Source organism: Carettochelys insculpta, chromosome 15 (assembly GCF_033958435.1).
Source record: "Carettochelys insculpta isolate YL-2023 chromosome 15, ASM3395843v1, whole genome shotgun sequence".
NCBI lineage: Eukaryota > Metazoa > Chordata > Testudines > Carettochelyidae > Carettochelys > Carettochelys insculpta.
This window is the reverse complement of record NC_134151.1, coordinates 16,570,169-16,589,627: the sequence shown is the minus strand read 5'-3', so window position 1 is coordinate 16,589,627 and position 19,459 is coordinate 16,570,169. Positions and strand designations below refer to the sequence as shown.

Here is a 19,459-nt window from a genome sequence, read left to right as displayed (position 1 = left end):
TTTTTTTTTCCCCCTTTGGCAGGAGGGAAGAAACGAACTGTTGAAATACAAAATTCTTTTCCTCCTTTCAAACAATGCTACTGAAAGCATCTAACAGCAGTTTCAAGGCATGAGAACATCTCTCTCTCCCCATTCCCACAAGAGAACCCTACCAATGTGAAGCATCTAAGACTGCTCAGCCAAAGCCCAGTATAAACTGCCACCCCCATCTCCTGCTTGTTCAAATGGCTGTGATGGCATGGTCTAGTGGGTAGAGCAGGAAATCTGGGAAGAACTGGTTTCATTTCTGACAGATAAAGACTTGCTGGACTTCAGGCACATTCCTTCATACTCATGCTCCTCAGTTTCTAGAGCTGGAAAAGGGGGATAATATTTACTCAAACTGTGTAATGTACAGTAACCCCTTGAGGTATGTGCAATCAAGTTGACCGTGTCTCAGGTTAGTGCAGTGAGTCAGGCTGCAGTCCCTGATGGTAGTGGATGAGGACAACCCTCCTCCCATGCCAGTGTATATCTCTGTGCCACGTTCAGTATAACATTTTATTCAAATGTAGCAGATGCATTTTCAAAGATGTCATATACTTCACCCTCCCCCCTTTGTTTTGTCTACATGTAGCTGAAGAGAATGCCTACACTACAGATTTACTCCAGAATAGCTTCTTCCAGAGTTACTATTCCAAAAAAACGATATTCCGGAATAATACGTCCACACTACAGGGAAGCCCCAAAAAAGCAAAACGTATTCCAAAATAGACTGCCCACACACAATTGAGCCTATTTCAGATTAGAGCCTCCAGACACACTCTATTGCTATGTCTACACAGAAGTGTTATTTTGGAATAAACTATTCCAGAACACCTTATTTCAAAACAGCCCCTATTTCTAGTCTACACAGCCTTTATTCCAAAATATCTGTTTCAGAATAGGTGCTATTCCTCTTAGAATGAAGTTTACAGAATTTGAAATAAACCATCCACTATTTCAAAATTATTTCAAAATAGTAGGTCATTATTCCGAAATAACTTAACTGTGGAGCCACGCCTGAAGAAGTCTCTTGGGAGACTGATCTGGCCTTTCCATACAGGGGGCTTGTGCGGGTCCCTTGACAGTAGCCAACCCTTTCATAAGCACAGGCATCACCTAAACCACCTCTTTTATTTAAAAAAAAAAAGTGAATCTGTTGGCCTGCAGACTGCAGTACTTGCTCCAAACTGAAATAGTTCCAGGTGGGTCAGTTTTGCAAGTTTCCAGTTGCTAGCCCAAAAAGGATTGAAGTGTACGGACACATGGCAAACCAGGAAAAATGCTTGAACATGGAGTGAGTATTGGAGCCAAAAAGATTTTTAAAACTTGCCTAAATCTTCCAGTTTTATCCACTCTTGCCCTACAATTTTCATTTTACAGCAAGCACATAATGTCTCTGCCAGTGACAAGTAGGAGCTGCTTCTTCTGAGGTATCAAGATCCCTGCAGCAGGAAGTTACGGGATCATATGCCCCTAGAGAATATACTTCCTATGCCCAATAATTACTAATTAGCTTCTCATGGCATTTCAATGTATGCCAGGAAATGCTACTGCTTCAGTGCTAGAAAGCCAGGATACTGAACTGCCATCTTACCTAGTTAAGGGAGGCGCTATCCTAAGTAGGATTAGAGTAGAAAAATCAAAGTCCAGTGATTGCCCAGATGTGCTCATAAAACCATAATCTAGGGAGAGCAAAGTTTAGGGCGACCACCTATCCCATTTTTACTGAGACAGTCCCTTATTTAAGCTCTCTCACAGGTGTCCCAACTTTAAGGAAATGGGCAAATCATCCTGTATTTTGCAGGGCTCCTGTTCCCTGGCACCCGGTGTCTTGGGGCAGCAGCCTCCACTGCATGCAGCTTCCCGGTTCCCTGCTGCAGGGGAGCTCCTCCCTGGGGCAGCTTCCCCATTTCCTGGCACATCATAGCAGCAGGCCCCTCTATCTTCGAGCTCCACCACAAGGTAGCTGTCTCATTCCTTGGCATCCCATGCCTTGGGGAAGCTCCTCTGTGGGCAGCTACCCTGTTCCCCAGCATGGAAGCCCTGCTGCCAGGGATCCCTGCCACAGAGTAGCTGCCACATTCCCTGCACCACCACCACCACCACCACCTCCCCCCGTCAGGAGGCTGCAGAGTCCCTGTTGTTTGAACAAACCCCACTAGGAGCTTGTGGAGCCCCCATCCTTCACTCCCTCTCACCAAAAGCCTTTGGAGCCCCCTTCTCCAGTGCCTCAGCACGGGGCAGTAGCCTCCATCACAAAGGAGCCCTGACATGGGACAGCAGCCCCCCATGCCCCGAGGCTGGTGTCCCATATTTGCCATAGGGCAATGTGGTCACCCTAGCGAAGTTGCTTGACTTTCTCAGAAACAAGATGCCAACCAAACTCATTTTCAAACTGGTGAACTTGCCTCCTACATCATCTAGGGAGCAGCCGTTTCTACAAGGTTCTTGAAAAAGGATCTGTGACATTTTCCTGGGGCTCTTCCTAATTCAACATCTAATGCCAATGCTCTGATAACTGGGGAGTGGGGAGGAGCAGAAAGGGTGGGCTGGAGCTTCTCCAGAATGCAGTGTTAGAGGAAGTTCTCAATGGCACATTCCAATAGAAATCCTTCGCCTTGGTACACAAAAGACAGCCGCTTAGGTGCCTGATTACCAGTCGTCATGCCTGGTAAAGTCTCCACCATGTCTGCCAACCCTAATTTAACGTCCCGAATAAGACTGGCACCATCACAAGCATCTGTGTTGTGGCCTCTAACAGCTCACATCTGGCGTATCAAGTGCTCAAACCTGTTCTAACAAAACATTCCTCCAGCTGAAGCAGGCAGATTTGAGACGATAGGGAATTCTAGTTAAGTTGTAATTTCATAGATACAGAATGTAAATGTGGATCAATGGGCTACGTGACTAATGAAAAAGCTGTCAAGAAAAGAAGACGACAAAAACAAAACTCCCCCCACCCACACATGCAGTGAGCGTTCAACCCATATCCTGTCCTCAGAGCTAGCAGACAGCATGTAGATCAGCACACTGGAAAAGAGGTACCATTTCCCATGTAACCCTCCAGCTACCCTACGACAGAAACCTTCTAGTCTCCAAGCAGATAGCCACGTAATTACTCCTGGGTACCCGAGCACTGATTCAGGAAAGTGTTCCTACTTAGCACAACACTTCAAGGCGTTCCTAAAAGGAGGTTTGGCAAAACTGGTCTCCCTCAAGTTACATGAGGAATTCAGATAGCGTCACTAGAAGTTCAAGAGGCTTCTGCTTTGTCAGCTTCTTTTAGAAAGTTTTCATGCAGTGCTGTGGTGTTTTCTGGGAGGGGATTCTGGAAGACAGAGATACTCAACCAAACCACCAATCCTTGCAGTTATCAGTAACCCAAGGATACATTACAATCATCATTTGTCAAAGCATCTTGTTGTGGTGCATGTTACTGGCAGGGAGGAGAAGAGAACAAGACGTGCTGTACTCATGGGTGGGAAAATAAACTTGAGCGTTTCTCAATAATTCATGCTGCTAAAGTCCCCACAGTGGAAATTCGTTTCCAGGAATCAGGAAGTGAGAGCACTAAAATGGGTGGTGTTGAGATGGGAAGACAGACCGGACCAGAAGTTTCATTCAAGGCCTCACTCACGCATCAGCTTATTCTGAATGTTTACATTCATCGCACAGAATATCCGTAGCAGCAGCAGGGTGCCATCCTCTGGAGGCCAGCATGGGAGAGCCATGAGACGTATTTACAAGTGGGTTCCACGGACACCAGCAGAGAAACGATGAGTCAGGAACTCTGGGTTCCCAGCCAGGCTCTGAAGGGGAGGTCATCTAATGGGCACAGACACTTCTACCCATCTCCCCACCCAAGCACAACCCCTTTCAGTCCCACCTGTCCTAATCCCAACTCCTTGTCCCAGTCCCACTCCTCGTGCTTCTCCTTCCCCTGCCTCCGGCTCTTTAGCCGATCCATCTCTCCCCTAGAGCTGGCCTCCAGTTGCTGCACCCCATGGACATTCTCATTAGCTCTGATTAATAATTTTCCTCCCCAGGCCTAAATTCCCCCAAGCTGTGCAGCCATGAAGGCTCCCATTAAGCCCTGCTCCGGGGCTCCCAGCTGCAGTGGAGAGAAATCTCTCCCCAAGCCCTGAGGATGCCAGGAACAGAGGGGGGATGCCCCTCTCCGCCACCCCCCGCACAAACACACCCAGATAAACCAGGGCCCCAACACGGAGCTCACCTTGAGCCACCCTCCAGCCCCTCAAAGCCCTCATCCCTCTTCCCACCCCAAGGCCCACACCCCCAGCCCAGAACCTGATCCCCTCTTGCATCCCGACCCCCAGCCCAGAGCCTGTACCACCTCCTGCACACCAGTCCCCAGCTCAGATCCCCTCCCCAAACCTCAGGCCCCCCCTCCTGCATCCCAAACTTCTCATCTCCATCCCAGAGCCTGCGTCCCTAGTCAGAGCCCTCACATTCCTGTATCCCAGCCTATGGTCCAAACCCTGAGCATCCTCTCTCACTGAGAGCCCCTTTGCCACCCGCTGTATTTTGTTACCTGAACCAACAAGAAGGGGACGTACTGCGCAACACAACGCCTCTCACCAGTGCGTAGAACACAATTCATTCTGCTCTTGGGTGGGAAACGTTAGTGGGACACTGCCCTAGGCTCTACATCCACCTCAGCTCCTCTCCCCCTGCTCAGCCAGTAGCGCCAGTGTTCCTTCACAGGCCTTCCCCTTGCCAGAGCTCTCCTCCCTTCCTCAGCTCCTTCCACCCATCCCATTGGCTCCTGCTCCCCTTGCCCAGCCAGTCCATCTCCCTTGGCTCCTCACCAGTCTCCCTGATGCCTACTGAACTCCAGTCTCACTCTCCCTCATTCCAGCTCCCAGTTTCCCTTCACCCCCACCCTACCACCCCTCAGTTCCAATAACCCCACCATCTCCCAACTTGTCCCAATGTACTCCCTTCATTTTCATTCCCCTCCCTCCCCGCACAGCAGCCCCAGTCTGGTTCTTGTCTCCTCTGTGCTCAAATCGAACAGCTTCCTCCACGTTGCCTGGGCACGAGACAAGCCATTATTGAAAGAGCAGGAGAGAAAACCTCTGGGCTCTCAGTTTGGGCGCCGGGATCTGCAGCAGTCCACAGTTGCAACTACAGGTGGAAAAGTCTTGGTTGGCTCTGAGCTGCAGCATGCCCTGAGATCCCCCAGAGATTTCATCCGCAAAGAAATGGAGAGCTGGAAGGGCTCTTGAGAATTCAAGTCCAGACCCTTGCTCTGAGGCAGGGCAAAGCAACCCTGGACCATCCTGACATGGGTGCGTCCAACCTGCTCACGAAAACCTTCAGTGATGTGGATTCCACCACGTCTGTTGGGAGAATATTCCAGTGCTTAACTACTCTTCGGCCGTGGTTACACTACAAAAATAACTTCAGAGTTGCTTACTTTGAAGTAAGCAGCTTCGAAGTTGAGTGTCTACACACACCCTATAAAACTTCGAAGTAGGGCACTACTCCATCCCCGGGAATGACGTAAGGACTTTGAAGTTGGGGAAGTAAGGGAAAATATGTGTAGACTCCCTGCTGGCTACTTCGAAATAGCTCAACTTCAAAGTTAACCTCAAAGTTAGTTCCTAGTGTAAATGCACCCTTAGTGCTACAAAGTTTTCCCTAATATCTTGCAGCAGATGAAGCCCATTACTTCTTGTACTTAGTACTTCTTGTTCCCTGGTGCCTTGGGGCAACAGCTCCTGCTGCAGGGGAGCTCCTCCATGGGGCAGCTGCCCCATTCCCTGGCACACCATAGCGCAGGCCCCTCTATCTTCGAGCTCCACCACAGGGTAGCTGCCCCATTCCTATGAGTTGTTCTCATTAGTGAACACAGAGAACAACTGATCACCATCCCCTTTATAACAATCCTAGACATATCTGAAGGCTTATCAGTCCCTTTTCCTCTCAAGACTAAATATGCCTCGTACATTAAAAAATCATTCCTCAGAGGTCAGTTTTTCTCACCCTTTTATCATTTTCATTGCTCTCGTCAGGACTCTTTACCTTGATATATTGCCTGAAGTGTGATGCCCAGAACCGGACACAATACTCCAGCTGAGCCTCTCCAACTACAGCAAGTGTCCACAGAACATGTGCAAACCTATTTTTTTCAAAGGCTTATCCTTTGGCCAACATCCGAGCGGATTTTCATGGGGATAGCAAAGGGCACATCCCTGGCATCAAGGCTACCTCTCTCCCCAGCCAAATTTCAAGTTGCTGCTCAAAGAATTGTAGACGGGAAGATGGGGAAGTGGAGCTACAACTTTTCAAAAGAAAAGGTTGCCACAGTTTTTAGTATGGACAAAACAACACTTTCCCCTAAACCCATTTGCAGGAACAGCTGAACTACTTTGCTGACATTTTAAACAAAAGCAATAAAAAAAAAGCCAGACTGATCTAGATACCCAGCAAACAACATTTCTGCCCAAACATTTGCCAAAGTTACAAAGAATGGACACAGGCCTTACGAGGGGATGGGTCAGGAACCTTTCATAATGCGCATTGCTACCAAGACCACTTATAATACATAAACCAGTGTCTTCCACTCCTCTCCCTTAAAGCCAAATTACCACAGCACCATGGGTTTAAAATAAGAACGGCAGGAAGTACATGTGCTAGTAGGAAGGACGGAAATCCCCAGCTTCATTCAGCAAAAATAAACATGATTTTTTGTCCCCACACCCCCTTAACGTTACCTTACATTTAGAACATAAGAATGGCCATACTGGGTCAGACCAAAGGTCCATCCAGCCCAGCACCCTGTCTGCCAACAGTGGCCAGTGGCAGGTGCCCTAGAGGGGGTGGACTGAAGACCATGATCAAGCAGTTTGTCTCCTGCCATTCATCTCCAGCCTCTGACAGAGGCCAGGGACTCCATTCCTACCCTTGACTAATAGCCTTTTATGGACCTAACCTCCATAAATTTATCTAGCTCTTTCTTAAATTCTGTTATAGTCTCAGCCTTCACAGTCTCCTCTGGCAAGGAGTTCCACAGGTTAACTATGTGCTGAGTGAAGAAGAACTTTCTTTTATTAGTTTTAAACCTGCTACCCATTAATTTAATTTGGTATTCTCTAGTTCTTGTATTATGGGCACAAGTAAATAACTTCTCTTTATTCACATTTACTAAGAACACTTTACCTTAGAGGTCCCAAAATGTTTCACAATTCTCTTTTCAGGCCAAGGCTTTTATCCCCACCTCAGACTCTTTGTAACTGCCCTGTTCTGCACCCAGAAAGGAAGGAAGGCTCCGAAAGAGAAGGGAACAAGGTGTGTGGCTGTGACAGACTGATCAATGAGAACGCTAAAGACACTGCACTTCTCTTAGACCACTCTATGCCCACACATGGGTGGAGGAGATGGCCACATCTGCTTGCCTTTGGCAGGGAGCTGGGTCTTCGAGCATCAGTGAAAGACGAGAGGGTGAAATGAAGGAAGTGACTGAGCTCCTGCGCTTGGTTTCCTGCCTAACAGCTGTTCCCTGTTTATTTACTTTGATATTTCCTTGGTTACGCCAACAGCAGCCCACAGTTTAACCCCTGCCTGCAACAGGGGCTGCTTATTTGCATGGCTTGTCTCTAATTCTGCTGGGATGCCGCGAAATGCAGCTATCGGGACACAGCGAGCTGAGCACAAGACCTCTAAGGTCTTCCTCCAGCAGTTCATTGTTGGGCCCCCTGGGTCTTGATCCTGAGCACCCATATGAGCCATGACACTGATTGTTACTTGCATTTCCTCCTACTGGCCTTCTCGCAGATTTTAATCTCTACCATCCCCATTGCTCTCAGCGTCTGGAGATCGTAGTGCGTGCTCCCTTTCAGATCTATGCAGCAAGTTGCCATCCATCTGCAAGATAATGGCTCTGAATAAGGTACAGACCCAAGAACACAAGCCTTTGGATCCAAAACAGCAGCAGCTGTCTCACCCAAGGTAAACCACGCCGCCCTTAAATGAGCAAATGACGTAGGCGTTGCCCCACGAAAAGCAGGAGAGCTGCCAAGCAAACTTGAAACACGCTAGCCATTCTGAGCTTACTTAGTCATTTGTCTCATCAGCCCTGGCCCTCTCCTTGACTGAGACTCCCTCTTTATACCCTCCTCTGAAACCCTCCCAGTCACACATCCAACAAGGTGGGTCTTTGTTCACAAAAGCTTATGATCCAAATGATCTGTTAGTCTGTAAGATGCCACAGGACTTCTTGTTGTTTTTGAAGACAAAGACTAACTCGGCTACCTCTCTAATACTTAGCCATTTGGATCTCTCATCGTCCTGGGCCCCACCAAGCAGACTTGAGTAATGAGTTTACAAATGTATTTTGCTTTTAAGCAAGTCAGCAGGGGTGGGGACTGCCAAGCTCTGCTCCGCTCCCATGCACAAGCCAAGGAGGAGCTAAGTCAATGAGTCTTCTTGCAGTCATACAACTGCCTGGGTCATTGTATAGGTCTTCCCTTCTTAACTGCACAGAACCAGCTCCAGCAGCTCAGTTTGCGTTTTGGCTCATAAAGCTCAGACAGAAGAGGAGTTAGGCTGCAAAGCTGGTCTCAGAACTCAGGACTTCCTAGCTCCCAATCCTGAATGTTGAATATACTAGAGAACACTGACTCCCAGACAGCTTGGATGGCCACAATATCAAGAGCCAGTTTTAAAGAATTTAGCACCAGCCATGCTACAGCAACGTGCTGGGCACAGAAAGTTGTTAACCATAATCTAAGGAACAGAAAAAAAATGTCACACAAATGCACAACCTGTGAAAGTCCTTCCAGAGGATGTTGTAAAGGCCAATACTATAACAGGGTTCAAGAGAGCTGCATAGATTCATGGAGGACAAATTTATCAATGGCTATTATCCAGGCTGGGCAGAGGTGGCGTCCCTTGCTTCTGTTTGCCAGAAGCTGAGAATAAGTAACAAGGGAGGGATCACTTGATGATTACCTATTGTGTTCAGTCCCTCTGGGGCACCTGGCAGTAGCCCCTCTTGGAAGACAGGATACTGGGCTAGATGGACCTTTGGTCCAATCCAGTAGACTTCTCATGAAGCCTCGTCTGAGAACTCTTAAAATTTCTGACTCGCTCTCCCTCAGAGCAAAACTAGGCAAAGAGGAGCAACGATGTAGTCCACCCCCATCCCCAGCTGTCCAGTTCTTACCCCCCCTCAAATAAATTCCAAGCAACAGAATCAGCTTTACAGAGTTTGGGCACTGGGGGTGGATTGGATTGTGGGACAAAGCCCAGCTTCAGCAACGTGATCTTTCCAGCTGCCCCTGCCCTTCAGCAGTAAGAATAATTTACAACTGGCTTTACTACAGGGACACCAGAAAAGGTGGGGGGAAGTGACAGAGAGGTAGAATAAAGAATATCCGTAAATCTAGACCAGCGATGGGTAGTGATTTTTGACGGGAGGCCACTCTAAGATTGTGGTAAGTGGTCAAGGGCCATGGGGTCAGGCACAGAGGTTGGGTGCAGAAGAGAACTTGAGTAAGGGACTGGGATGCAGGAGAGAGTGGGGGGCAGTTCAAGAGGCAGTTTGGTTGAAGTAGGGGGTGTAACCTGTGGCAGGGCATTGGGGTACAGGGTCTGGGAGGGGGTATGGGTGCTAAAGAGGATTCTGCCCTAGAGGAGGGACAGAGGAGGGCGTACAAGGTCTGGAAGAGAACTGTGACCTGGGGCCAGGGAGAGGAAGATGCAGAGGCTTTGGATGGTGACCTGAGCCAAAGACCTTGGGGTGCAAGGTCTGGGAGTGAGTTGGGGTGTGTTAGAAACAGGCTGTGACTGGGAAGTGCTTACCTCAGCAGCTCCTGGCCAGCAGCACTCTCAGGCCGGCTTCCAGGCTTGCTAGCAGCCCAAGACCACTCCACGGGGCTCTCTGTGTTGCAGAGGAGTCTTTGTATACTGCCCCCAGCCCCCACAAAATCTCTTAGCTCCTGTTGGTCAAAAAATGGCCAATGGGAACTTGAAAAATTGTGCTGCGCTTTCCGCATTCTCAGCAAAATCTCTCAGCTCCTATTGGATGGAAATGGGTCAATGGTAACAAGAGATTTTGCTGGAGGTGGGCCTCTTCCCTCCTCCTCCACAGCACAACACTTTCAGTGGAACTGGTCCAAGCACAGAAGCAACTGGATTTAAAGTCTGGGTGGGACAGGTGTGGCCCCCAGGCCATACCTTGCCTGCCCTGATCTAGGACTTGTGCTGAGATATTTTCTTGGAAGCATTCCAACAATATCTTAGCTGCATGATAAGTCTGGCACAGGAACACCCTATATCTAACACGGTAGTATCACAGGACTTCGGGAGGAAAAAATCTTGGGAATCTAGGAAGATGCATGATAATGTGCCGCTATGGGAAGGATGGGATCTGAACATGGAAGTTTTGCTGGAAGCTTTGGGGAACCCCGTCCTTCTCCCCATCCCCATCAGATAGAATGTATAAGGGAACATAGTCTGTAATATCTACTACTCTTGAGGCTATATCATCCCCAGAATGACTGCTTGGGAAGAGGATTCAACACAAGCACCTAAGGTGCATTAAAGAAACAGGGTGACATACCTGCTGAAATCTTAAATATACAGAGACACCACATTAGATGTGGAGGGCAGGTCCTAAAACAAAATTATGCATACAAACACAAAACAGACTGAGGTGCCATTAAAGGTGGTTGTGGAAAAAAACTGATTAAACTTGCAGAAATAAACCACCAGGACCAGATGGATTCCAAGAGCTCTGATGGAACTCAAATATCAAAATGCTGAACTACTAACTACTGTATGTGACCTAACATTTAAATCAACTTCTGCACCAGATGACTGGAAGACAGCTAATGTGATGCCAACTTTTAAAAAAGGCTCTAGAGATGATCCCATTCATTACAGGCTAATAAGCCTAACTTCAGTGCCAGGCAAATTGGTTGAAACCATAGTAAAGAACAGACTTGTCAGATATACAGATTAACACGATTTGCTGATCAAGAGTCAACCTGGTCTTTCCAAAGGGAGATCACACTTCACCAATCAGAATTTTTTGAGAGAGCCAACAAACATGTGGACAAGAGTGAACTGGATGTAGTACATTCAGACATTTGACAAGGTCCCTCACCAAAGGCCCTTTAAAGTACATGGTCATGGGATAATAGAAAAGGTCCACATATGGATCTATAAGAAAGAAAGGGTAGGGATAAATTATCAGTTTTCAGAATGCAGAGAGGTAATAGTGGAGTCCCCCCAGGACTCTGTACTGGAACCAGTGCTATTCAACCCATTCATAAATGATCTGGAAAAAGGTAAACAATGAGGTGGCAAAATTAGCAAACCATACAAAATTAATCAAGAAAGTTAAGTCCAAAGCAGACTGTGAACAATTAAGAAGAGATCTCACTTACTGGATGACTGGGCAGATGAAATTCAACATTGATAAATGCAAAGCAATGAATACTGGAAAACATTGCCTCAACTAGGCATACAAAAACAATGGGGTATAAATCAGCTGTTACACTCAAGAAAGACATCTTGGAGTCTCTGTGGATAGCTCTCAGCAAGCATCTGCTCAATATGCAATGGCAGTTAAAAAAGCTAATAGAATTTTAGGAATATTTAGGAAGAAGATAGATAATAAATCAGAGAAATATCAATGTTACAGTCACACCTTGAATACTACATGCAGTTCTAGTCAATGTGTTTAAAAACAAAAAGATATATTAGAACTGGAAAAGGTATAGAGAAGGGCAACAAATAACTAGGGTTATGGAACAACATCTGTATGAGGAGAGATTAAACAGACTGGTACTTCTCAGCTTGGACAAGCAATGACTAAGAGAGGACATGCACAGACCTGCACAATCATGACTGGTGTGGAGAAAGCAAATTAGGAAGTTTATTTACTCATTCACTTCTTTGACCCAGAGAAATTAATAGATAGGCAATTTAAAAAAAAAAGGAAGTACTTCTTCGTACAGTGTGTAATCAACCTTTGGAAATCATTGCCATGGGATGTTACTGAGGCCAGAACTATAATAGGGTTCAGAAAAGAATTAGATAAAGTTCCTCAGTGGCTATTAGCCAAGATGGTCAGAGATGCACCTTCCAAATGCCAGAATCTGGGAGCAGGGACAAATCACTTGATTACCTGCTCTGTTCATTCTCCCCGAAGCGTCTGGCACTGGCCACTTTAGAAGACAGAATAGTGGTTGAGATAGACCAAGGGTCCTATCCAGTACAACAATTCTTATCTTAATTCTCCTCAGTTCTACCATTTCCAAATCGTGGTCCCAACATTTTCCCATGGTTAAATATATAACAAAAGTTAGAACCAAAAAAAAAAAAAAAAAAAATGCCACTTCAGAATCATTTTCCTGCTCCCAGTTCACACACAGTCTATTTCCAGTGATGACTGAAGTAGTAGGCCAAAAACAGCAGTGTAGCTGTGGCAGTTCAGAACAGGTTAACTGCTCTGTCACCAATACTGTCACAGCTACACTACTCTTTGTAAAGCACCAAATCAGAGCTTGTGTGGGTATCTACCTGGAAATCACACTTCCCAGCTCCACTGCAAACACACCTTATAATTTAGTCCCATCCCCACAAAGTCCGCATTTAGATAAGGTAACAATTTCTATGGGAAAACATTGCATCATCAAAAAAAATAAAAATAAAAAGGACCGAGACCTCATGGGCCAAGCCACAAGGAGACAGCCACAGGTTATGAAGAGAGGTGTTTAGGTGTTTAGTTGGCCAACGAAGGACACCAAGGCAGTAAAGACATGAGTATTCCACCCAGCCAGTGGGAATGGTCAACCTGGGCAATGATGGCACAGGCTACTGTCTCAATGCCCGGTCCTGAAAAGGCACTGGAAAGCAACTTCAGTCTTCGGAATGTTCTCCCTTTAAGATCTGGTTGCTGATAAATTTCAGTGAGTGATTTTAACTCCCCCCAAATAGCTGCTAGAGTGTTTTAGAGTGTCTAAACCTGCAGTTTAAATACAGAAAGAATGATGTTCCCTGGCTGAACAACATTAGATGGAGCTGTGTAGGTAAGAACTATAGGTTGAACCTCTCACATGGCACTCTCTCATCCAGCAGCTCGGGCTGGGAAGATCTTCTGGCAGCCTGGTGGCAGGGAGTTGGGTTGGGGACAAGGAGCTGTGGGGAGTTGGGGCGGGAGCTCAGATGGCATCACTGCAGCGGGGAGCCAGTCAGAGAAGGGAGGCCCTGCTGGCAGTCCCCCAGCAGGGACCTCGGCTGCAGGAAGTCCCTGCCAGGCTGGGGAGCTCTGCCAGCAGCCCTGTGGCAGCGGGTATCCCTGCCAGCAGGGAGCAGCAGCCTGGAAGGGAGCCCTGCCAGCAGCCTGGTGGCTCCCCAGGCTAGCCCAGAGGCCTGACCTCCACTGGTCTGGCAAATTTCCTCATGCAGGACTGCTCAGCGTCCAGACCAGGGAGGTACTAAAGGCTGAACCTCTCTAGTCTGGCACTCTCTTCCAGAAACATCTGTAATCCAGAATGATCACTTCTCATGGATGTGGCCAAGTTTCCAGTGGTCCCATAAAGTTTGCTTCCAGCCACCACTCCTGACTCTCAGTCTTCTGTGCTGTTATTTAGCTGTAATTTACCCCAAGTGTCTAAGAGGCCAGTAAGAAGTGGAAACATCAGTAATGCTGCTAGATAATCATAGAATACTAGGACTGGGAGGGACCTTCAGAGGTCATTGAGTCCAGCCCCCTGCTCTCATGGCAGGACCAAGTACTGTCCAGACCATATTGACCTGTGGTCCAGCAAATTGTCTCATTAGGCACCAAACAGATAATGAGGGTGCCAGATTAGAGAGGTTCAACATGTATCATCTTTGATCATCAGACAATCTTATGAGGGTTACAGCAGAACGACAAAACCGTTACACACAAAAGCCCCAAGGTGCCTGTCATTAAATGAGGAGTATCGTCCTAACCCTGTATTTGTTGTTTCTTAGCCACTTTCATGAACTGACAAAACTGCACATAACCAACACTGTACAGTACAGCTGTAAGAATTTAGCCAATGCCTTGGTTTTCAAGGTAATTTTTTAAATGTAATATTTACACAAGACACATATCAACCTCCTACATTAAAACATGACAAATGTAGGATACACAAAAGGAATGAAATCCTTAATGTAAACTAAGCTACGTGTTCTTCTATGGGAACCTCAAAACTAAAAAACTCAAGGGACAGCAAGACACTTACCTGCAGGTCAAAAAATTTGCTGTACCGTCGATAAATGACTTCTGTGGAACCATTGGACCAGGTGACTTTGATTATATACACCTGTGGAGGGCAGAGAAGGAGATTAGAGAAAAGAGTGACATCAGTAGAACAACCTGCACCACCCCTACAATATTGGAAGTAAGTGCCTCTGATAGATGCCAATGCAGCAAAGCAATACCTCTGTTAATATAGGACTCTACTTTTTACTTTTCAGTGGCACTAAAGTGTGTGCTTCAAGTCCTTCCCTGCAATGGAGCTGAATGAATATTTAGCCAAGTGACACCACTGAGAACAAAATGTTCAGTTAATAGTTGTGACCCAGATGGTCCGTAGCTGTACACATTAGTCACTGAAGAGCATCTAAATATCAAACACAAAACAAAATGCCATGCCACCCCCCAGACAGATGAACAATTTGTAGCTACACCCCCCCACCCCCCCAAGTATCGTCAAAGGGCCTGTAGAGACTCGAACTGTGGACACTTAGGATATGTCTACAGCCACCTCCCTAGGTTTTGGAGCCAGAGTTCCCGCCCCAGCCATTTCCAAAGGGCTGTTTACACCGTTATTTTTAGTGCACTAGCACAAACCTCACTAGCCCAAGCCACCTGATCCAGGGTGGAAGGCTTGTTCCCAGGGCTCCAAAATGATATGTAGAAATATTCCTAGTGTACTAGATGATACAACACAGAGTTGTAATCTGTTGAGTTCTCATGATCCCACCACATTCAGAGATCTTTCTGCATTTCCTCTAGTGACTCTGAATGCCTTGAGGTGTGGCTTACTTTTAACTTGTTTTAGGTCAGTTTATCTTCCAGCTCTATAAAGCAATCTGTAATTAATTCCCGTAACTCCAGGTTATTCAAGGCATCTGATGAGCCATGGGTTTTCAACTGGTAGTGAATGCAAAACTAAGCAGTTTTGATTCATCTGATATAGCTGAAGGCAGACAAATAATGGAATTGTTATTTAGTACTTTATATGATACTTAGGACTTCATATATTTCACAAAAATCAAGGGGCTCCTTTGGACTCCTGACAAAGTGCCAGTAGCTCCTGGCATTGCAAAGTTTGGGATGCTGAAGCCAAAAGCAAGTTCACTTTGCCCTCCCCACTCAGTTCAACACATACTCACATTGTGCTGCCAGAAATTCAAGAGTCTACCCAACAAAAGATGAGGACAACTTTGGAAGGTCAAAGTTAACAGGAGCAATAAAACTTTAGATGATGCTCTGACAAGAATAGGGCTCAAGTATAAATGAATTAAAATATGACGCATTACATTTGAAATGTTTCACTGCAGAGACAACCGTCCATTTCTCCAGAATGCAATCTGATCAGCATCCAGCATCATTATTAGAACCTGGAGAAAGAGAAACACCAAACTATTTGGTCCATCAGATATGTTTAGGTGGCCAGATACTATGGTGCCCAAAGTATGGGAACAAAATTCATCCAGCATCTCAGATGGACTGTCAATGTAAGACTAGCCAAAGCTAAGAGATCAAAATGGGCTCTGAGGGGAGCTCATTATTCTTCAGGGTGATCTCTTCAACATAAAGATTAAGGATATGTAAGGAATCTCCTTCCTTTCCTCTGGACTTCACTCCTCAGTAGCATCAATCCAGCAAATTTCAAAGAAAAGGCACAAAGCGTCATCTCAAAATTTAACCTACTTCTCCTTCACTCCTTAATTCATACACTGCAATGAACTGGTTAGTGTTATGTGTACCACTGCCCTTTACTGGCTGGTACCAGAACTGCAAATAACTCCTAAATTTATGGACTACTCTAGCAGTGCCTCTCCACCTTTCCTCACTGTTGTATCCCTTTCAGGAGGTCTGATTTGTACCCCCAACATTTTTCTCACTTCAAAAACTACATCCTTACAAAATCAGACACAAAAGGTCATGGCACACTGTTACTGAAAGTTTGCTGACTCTCTAGTTTTTACCACAGAATTATAAAGTAAGTCAGTTGGTTAAGCATATCAAGCAGTATAACGTAAGTCATTGTCAGTATGAAATTTTAGTTTGTGCTTGACTTCCCTGGTGCTTTTTTATGCAGTGTATTGTGTGTATCCCCAGAAGTACATGCATGCCTGTTCGAGAACCAATGTCTTAGAGTGACCAAGTTTCACTTCTGCTGCTATCACAAAGCTGCATTTGAGCACCATTCGGTGCACGTGGAGCAGCTATAAAGACCTTGATGGACACAGATTATACATCTATGTTGACCTAAATCTAGGTAATCTTTGTACAGGTCTCTCCCCACATCCAAGGAAAAGAGTGCACAGCTCTCAGTGCCCCACACAACTCTCACCTCCCCAGCCTACCTGCCAGTACCTTGCAGTGAGCACTTTTCACTGGTCAGTGCCAGCCAACAGGAACAAAATAAACACACAGCCTGCATCTCTCTGGTCAATAAAGCGTTAAGCCTCCTCCAGAGCACGTCCAAGCTGCTTTCAGCTTCCCACAGGGTCTGCAAAGCAGCCAGTATGACATCATTAAGGGCTGAAGTGCTGATGATATCCCAGCTCACATCCATTCCATAGCATTTCACTGCCTTATATCACAGTTGGCTGCCTGCCTGGAGAAAGCCTGCCAGTGGGGCAAGAGAAAAGCCAGTTTCTCCTCTATTGTTTATTCCTATGCTGCCTTTATTTTGGAGTCAACAGTTTATAACACTGAGATTTAAAACCTGAGAGGGTGATCAGAGGGGTTTGGGTGCTGAAGCCTTTGCAGTTAAGAAAGTAGGAATATTTTCCATTACTCCCCACTTCACTCATGTACTAGTCAATCTGACCGGAATACCTGGGCAGCGGAAATTTACATATTCCATTTAATAGCAGGACAGTCCTACAGAAGGGACCCTGCCCCCACCTCAACCAGTAATTTTCAGTAAAAGAAAATTCTGAATATCTGTGGAAAATGCTGCTTCATCAGCTGCCCATAAGGGAGATGGTTTAGTGCTCTTCCCTTGTGAATATTGTCCCCTTCATGCCAACGGCCATATGTTGCTGACATTCTTTGAGCTGGGACATCCATGTTATTCCCTTCACAGCCTACTCCACTGGTGGCCAAGACACAGCCCACAGGCTGCATCCACACTGCCAAGCCACTGGATCCGGCCCACAGACCACCCTGCTGAGACACTCAGGCACGCAGGATGAAGCTTCTTATAGCAGCATGGGGCTGCCCCACACTGCTTTAAGCAGCTTCCTGCTTCATGTAGCGCTCTGCTCCAGAACCCAGAAAAATCTCTGGGATCCTATTGGCCAGAAACCAGCCTTTGAAAAAAGAAATCTCACCCTAAAACCCATCGTTTAGGGCTAAATGTTGCTGGTGTGGCACCTCTCCACCCCCCTGCCCAGCGCTCATTATCCAGCTGGAAATGCTTTTTGTAACAGAGGGTGTCTGGTGCTGGACAGGGGATGCAAGTTTTAGGTTCACAGAGCTCATTAACCCAGGTTCCACAAGGAAAAGCCTGACCAGATTCAATCTCACGCATAGCGAGGTCATTTTGGGACTAGTTGCAACAGCATCATACAAGGAACAGAAGACAGGGAAATGGACGACTCAATTCAGTGGACAATATGCTGTAGGGATCACCTTGCCCAGGCTTGCAGATGTGGACAGAATTACTTAACAGGGCTTTTCCAGACCCAGTTTCTAGGATCCTATGAAAAGAGGACATCAAAACTATCATCACATTTTCTTCCAATGGAAACAGAGGCTCTTCATGGAGTGGTCTTACTGGCCCTGCAACCAGCTCTCCCCTACCTCTCTGTACCCACCCAAATGCTCCATCCCAGGCTGACAAGCATAGGTGGGCTAAATAACAGAGAAGTGGGGTGAGGGGGATGATGAGTCAGAGTTCAATTCCAGCTTGCTCATTTCTTAAAGGGAAGGAGAGACTAGAGGAAACAGCAAGGAAGCCAGAAGGGGGCTGTGACACCATCATGTGCCATGGCCAGCAGCCAAGACTAACGACTCCAGTGATCTAAATATTTAACGGAAGGGTGTGCACAGGAGAGGGAAACTACCTGATGCTGTGAAATCTGGGAACTGACAGATTTTAGAAAAGGATTCCTTCTTCTTCTTCTTCACTCCTATCCCAGTATTGCTAGAAAGCCCTGACAGTCCCACCCTCCTGCCCCATCCAGGCTGCTGCATACACCGAGGCTGCTACTGCTGTATTAAAGTTCAAGTCTGATGCTCAGATTCAAAAATCTAGCCTCAGCATAAGCAAGCATGACTTTGAGAGTTGTGCTTTCTTATACCACCACGTACATGGACCCCAAAGCCCACAAGAGAGAAAAGGAACAGCTAGGCCATGCTCCTGAGATTTCCAAAACGCCAGTTATGGCAAACTCTCCTACCAGAAGGAACAGATGGTGTGAAGCAACTTCTTCCAAAGGCACCCAAGTCTCCTTTATCAGAGGGGTAGCCGTGTTAGTCTGGGTCTGTAGCAGCAACGAAGGGTCCTGTGGCACCTTATAGACTAACAGAAAAGTTTAGAGCATGAGCTTTCGTAAGTTAACTCACTTCTTCAGATGCTGGATGCAGCATCTGAAGAAGTGAGTTAACTCACGAAAGCTCATGCTCTAAACTTTTCTGTTAGTCTATAAGGTGCCACAGGACCCTTCGTTGCTGCTACAAGTCTCCTTTGAAAGCCAAGGGGACTTAATGCCAGATATCTAAAGGTAGGCAGTAGCCTGAAGGTGCAGATAAGCACTTCTTTGGATTTTAAGAGTGTGACTTCTTTTACAATTGCACAGTTGTACCACACCTAGGCCCCCAAAGCATCTCTCCCCAGATTGTAAACTCCTCATCTTTTTATTTTGCCTGCACAGCATCATGCATGCCTCACAAGCTACACGTGAATAAAGAAGAGACATTAAGATCAAGATGGTTCATGGTCTCAGATCCATTTTGGCGTAGAGGAAGAACCCACCTGGACTCTGTCTTTTCAGAGACCATACCAATTTCAAAGACAGGGATAGGTCTTTCCCCCTCTAGCTCCATGTTGATTTTGCTGGGCTGGACAGGATTCAGAAGTCCAAATGGCAGCTACCACAGGACTTGTTTAAATACAGAAGCAAAGGAACACTGTATATGTCAGTCATTCAGTAGCACAGCTGATGTGTGCCTTGTAGAACAGAG

The 19,459-nt window shown here is 46.4% G+C and overlaps 1 protein-coding gene across 2 annotated transcripts in view; it reads right to left on the bottom strand.

The window, feature by feature from the left end:
• Positions 1-19,459, bottom strand: part of SH3PXD2B (SH3 and PX domains 2B) — a 139,038-nt gene that overhangs the window by 104,104 nt on the left and 15,475 nt on the right. For both annotated transcript variants that reach the window (XM_075009955.1, XM_075009956.1), the window contains exon 2: positions 14,274-14,354. In XM_075009955.1, coding sequence (XP_074866056.1) covers positions 14,274-14,354 — 81 coding nt within the window. The remainder of the gene's footprint in view (positions 1-14,273; positions 14,355-19,459) is intronic.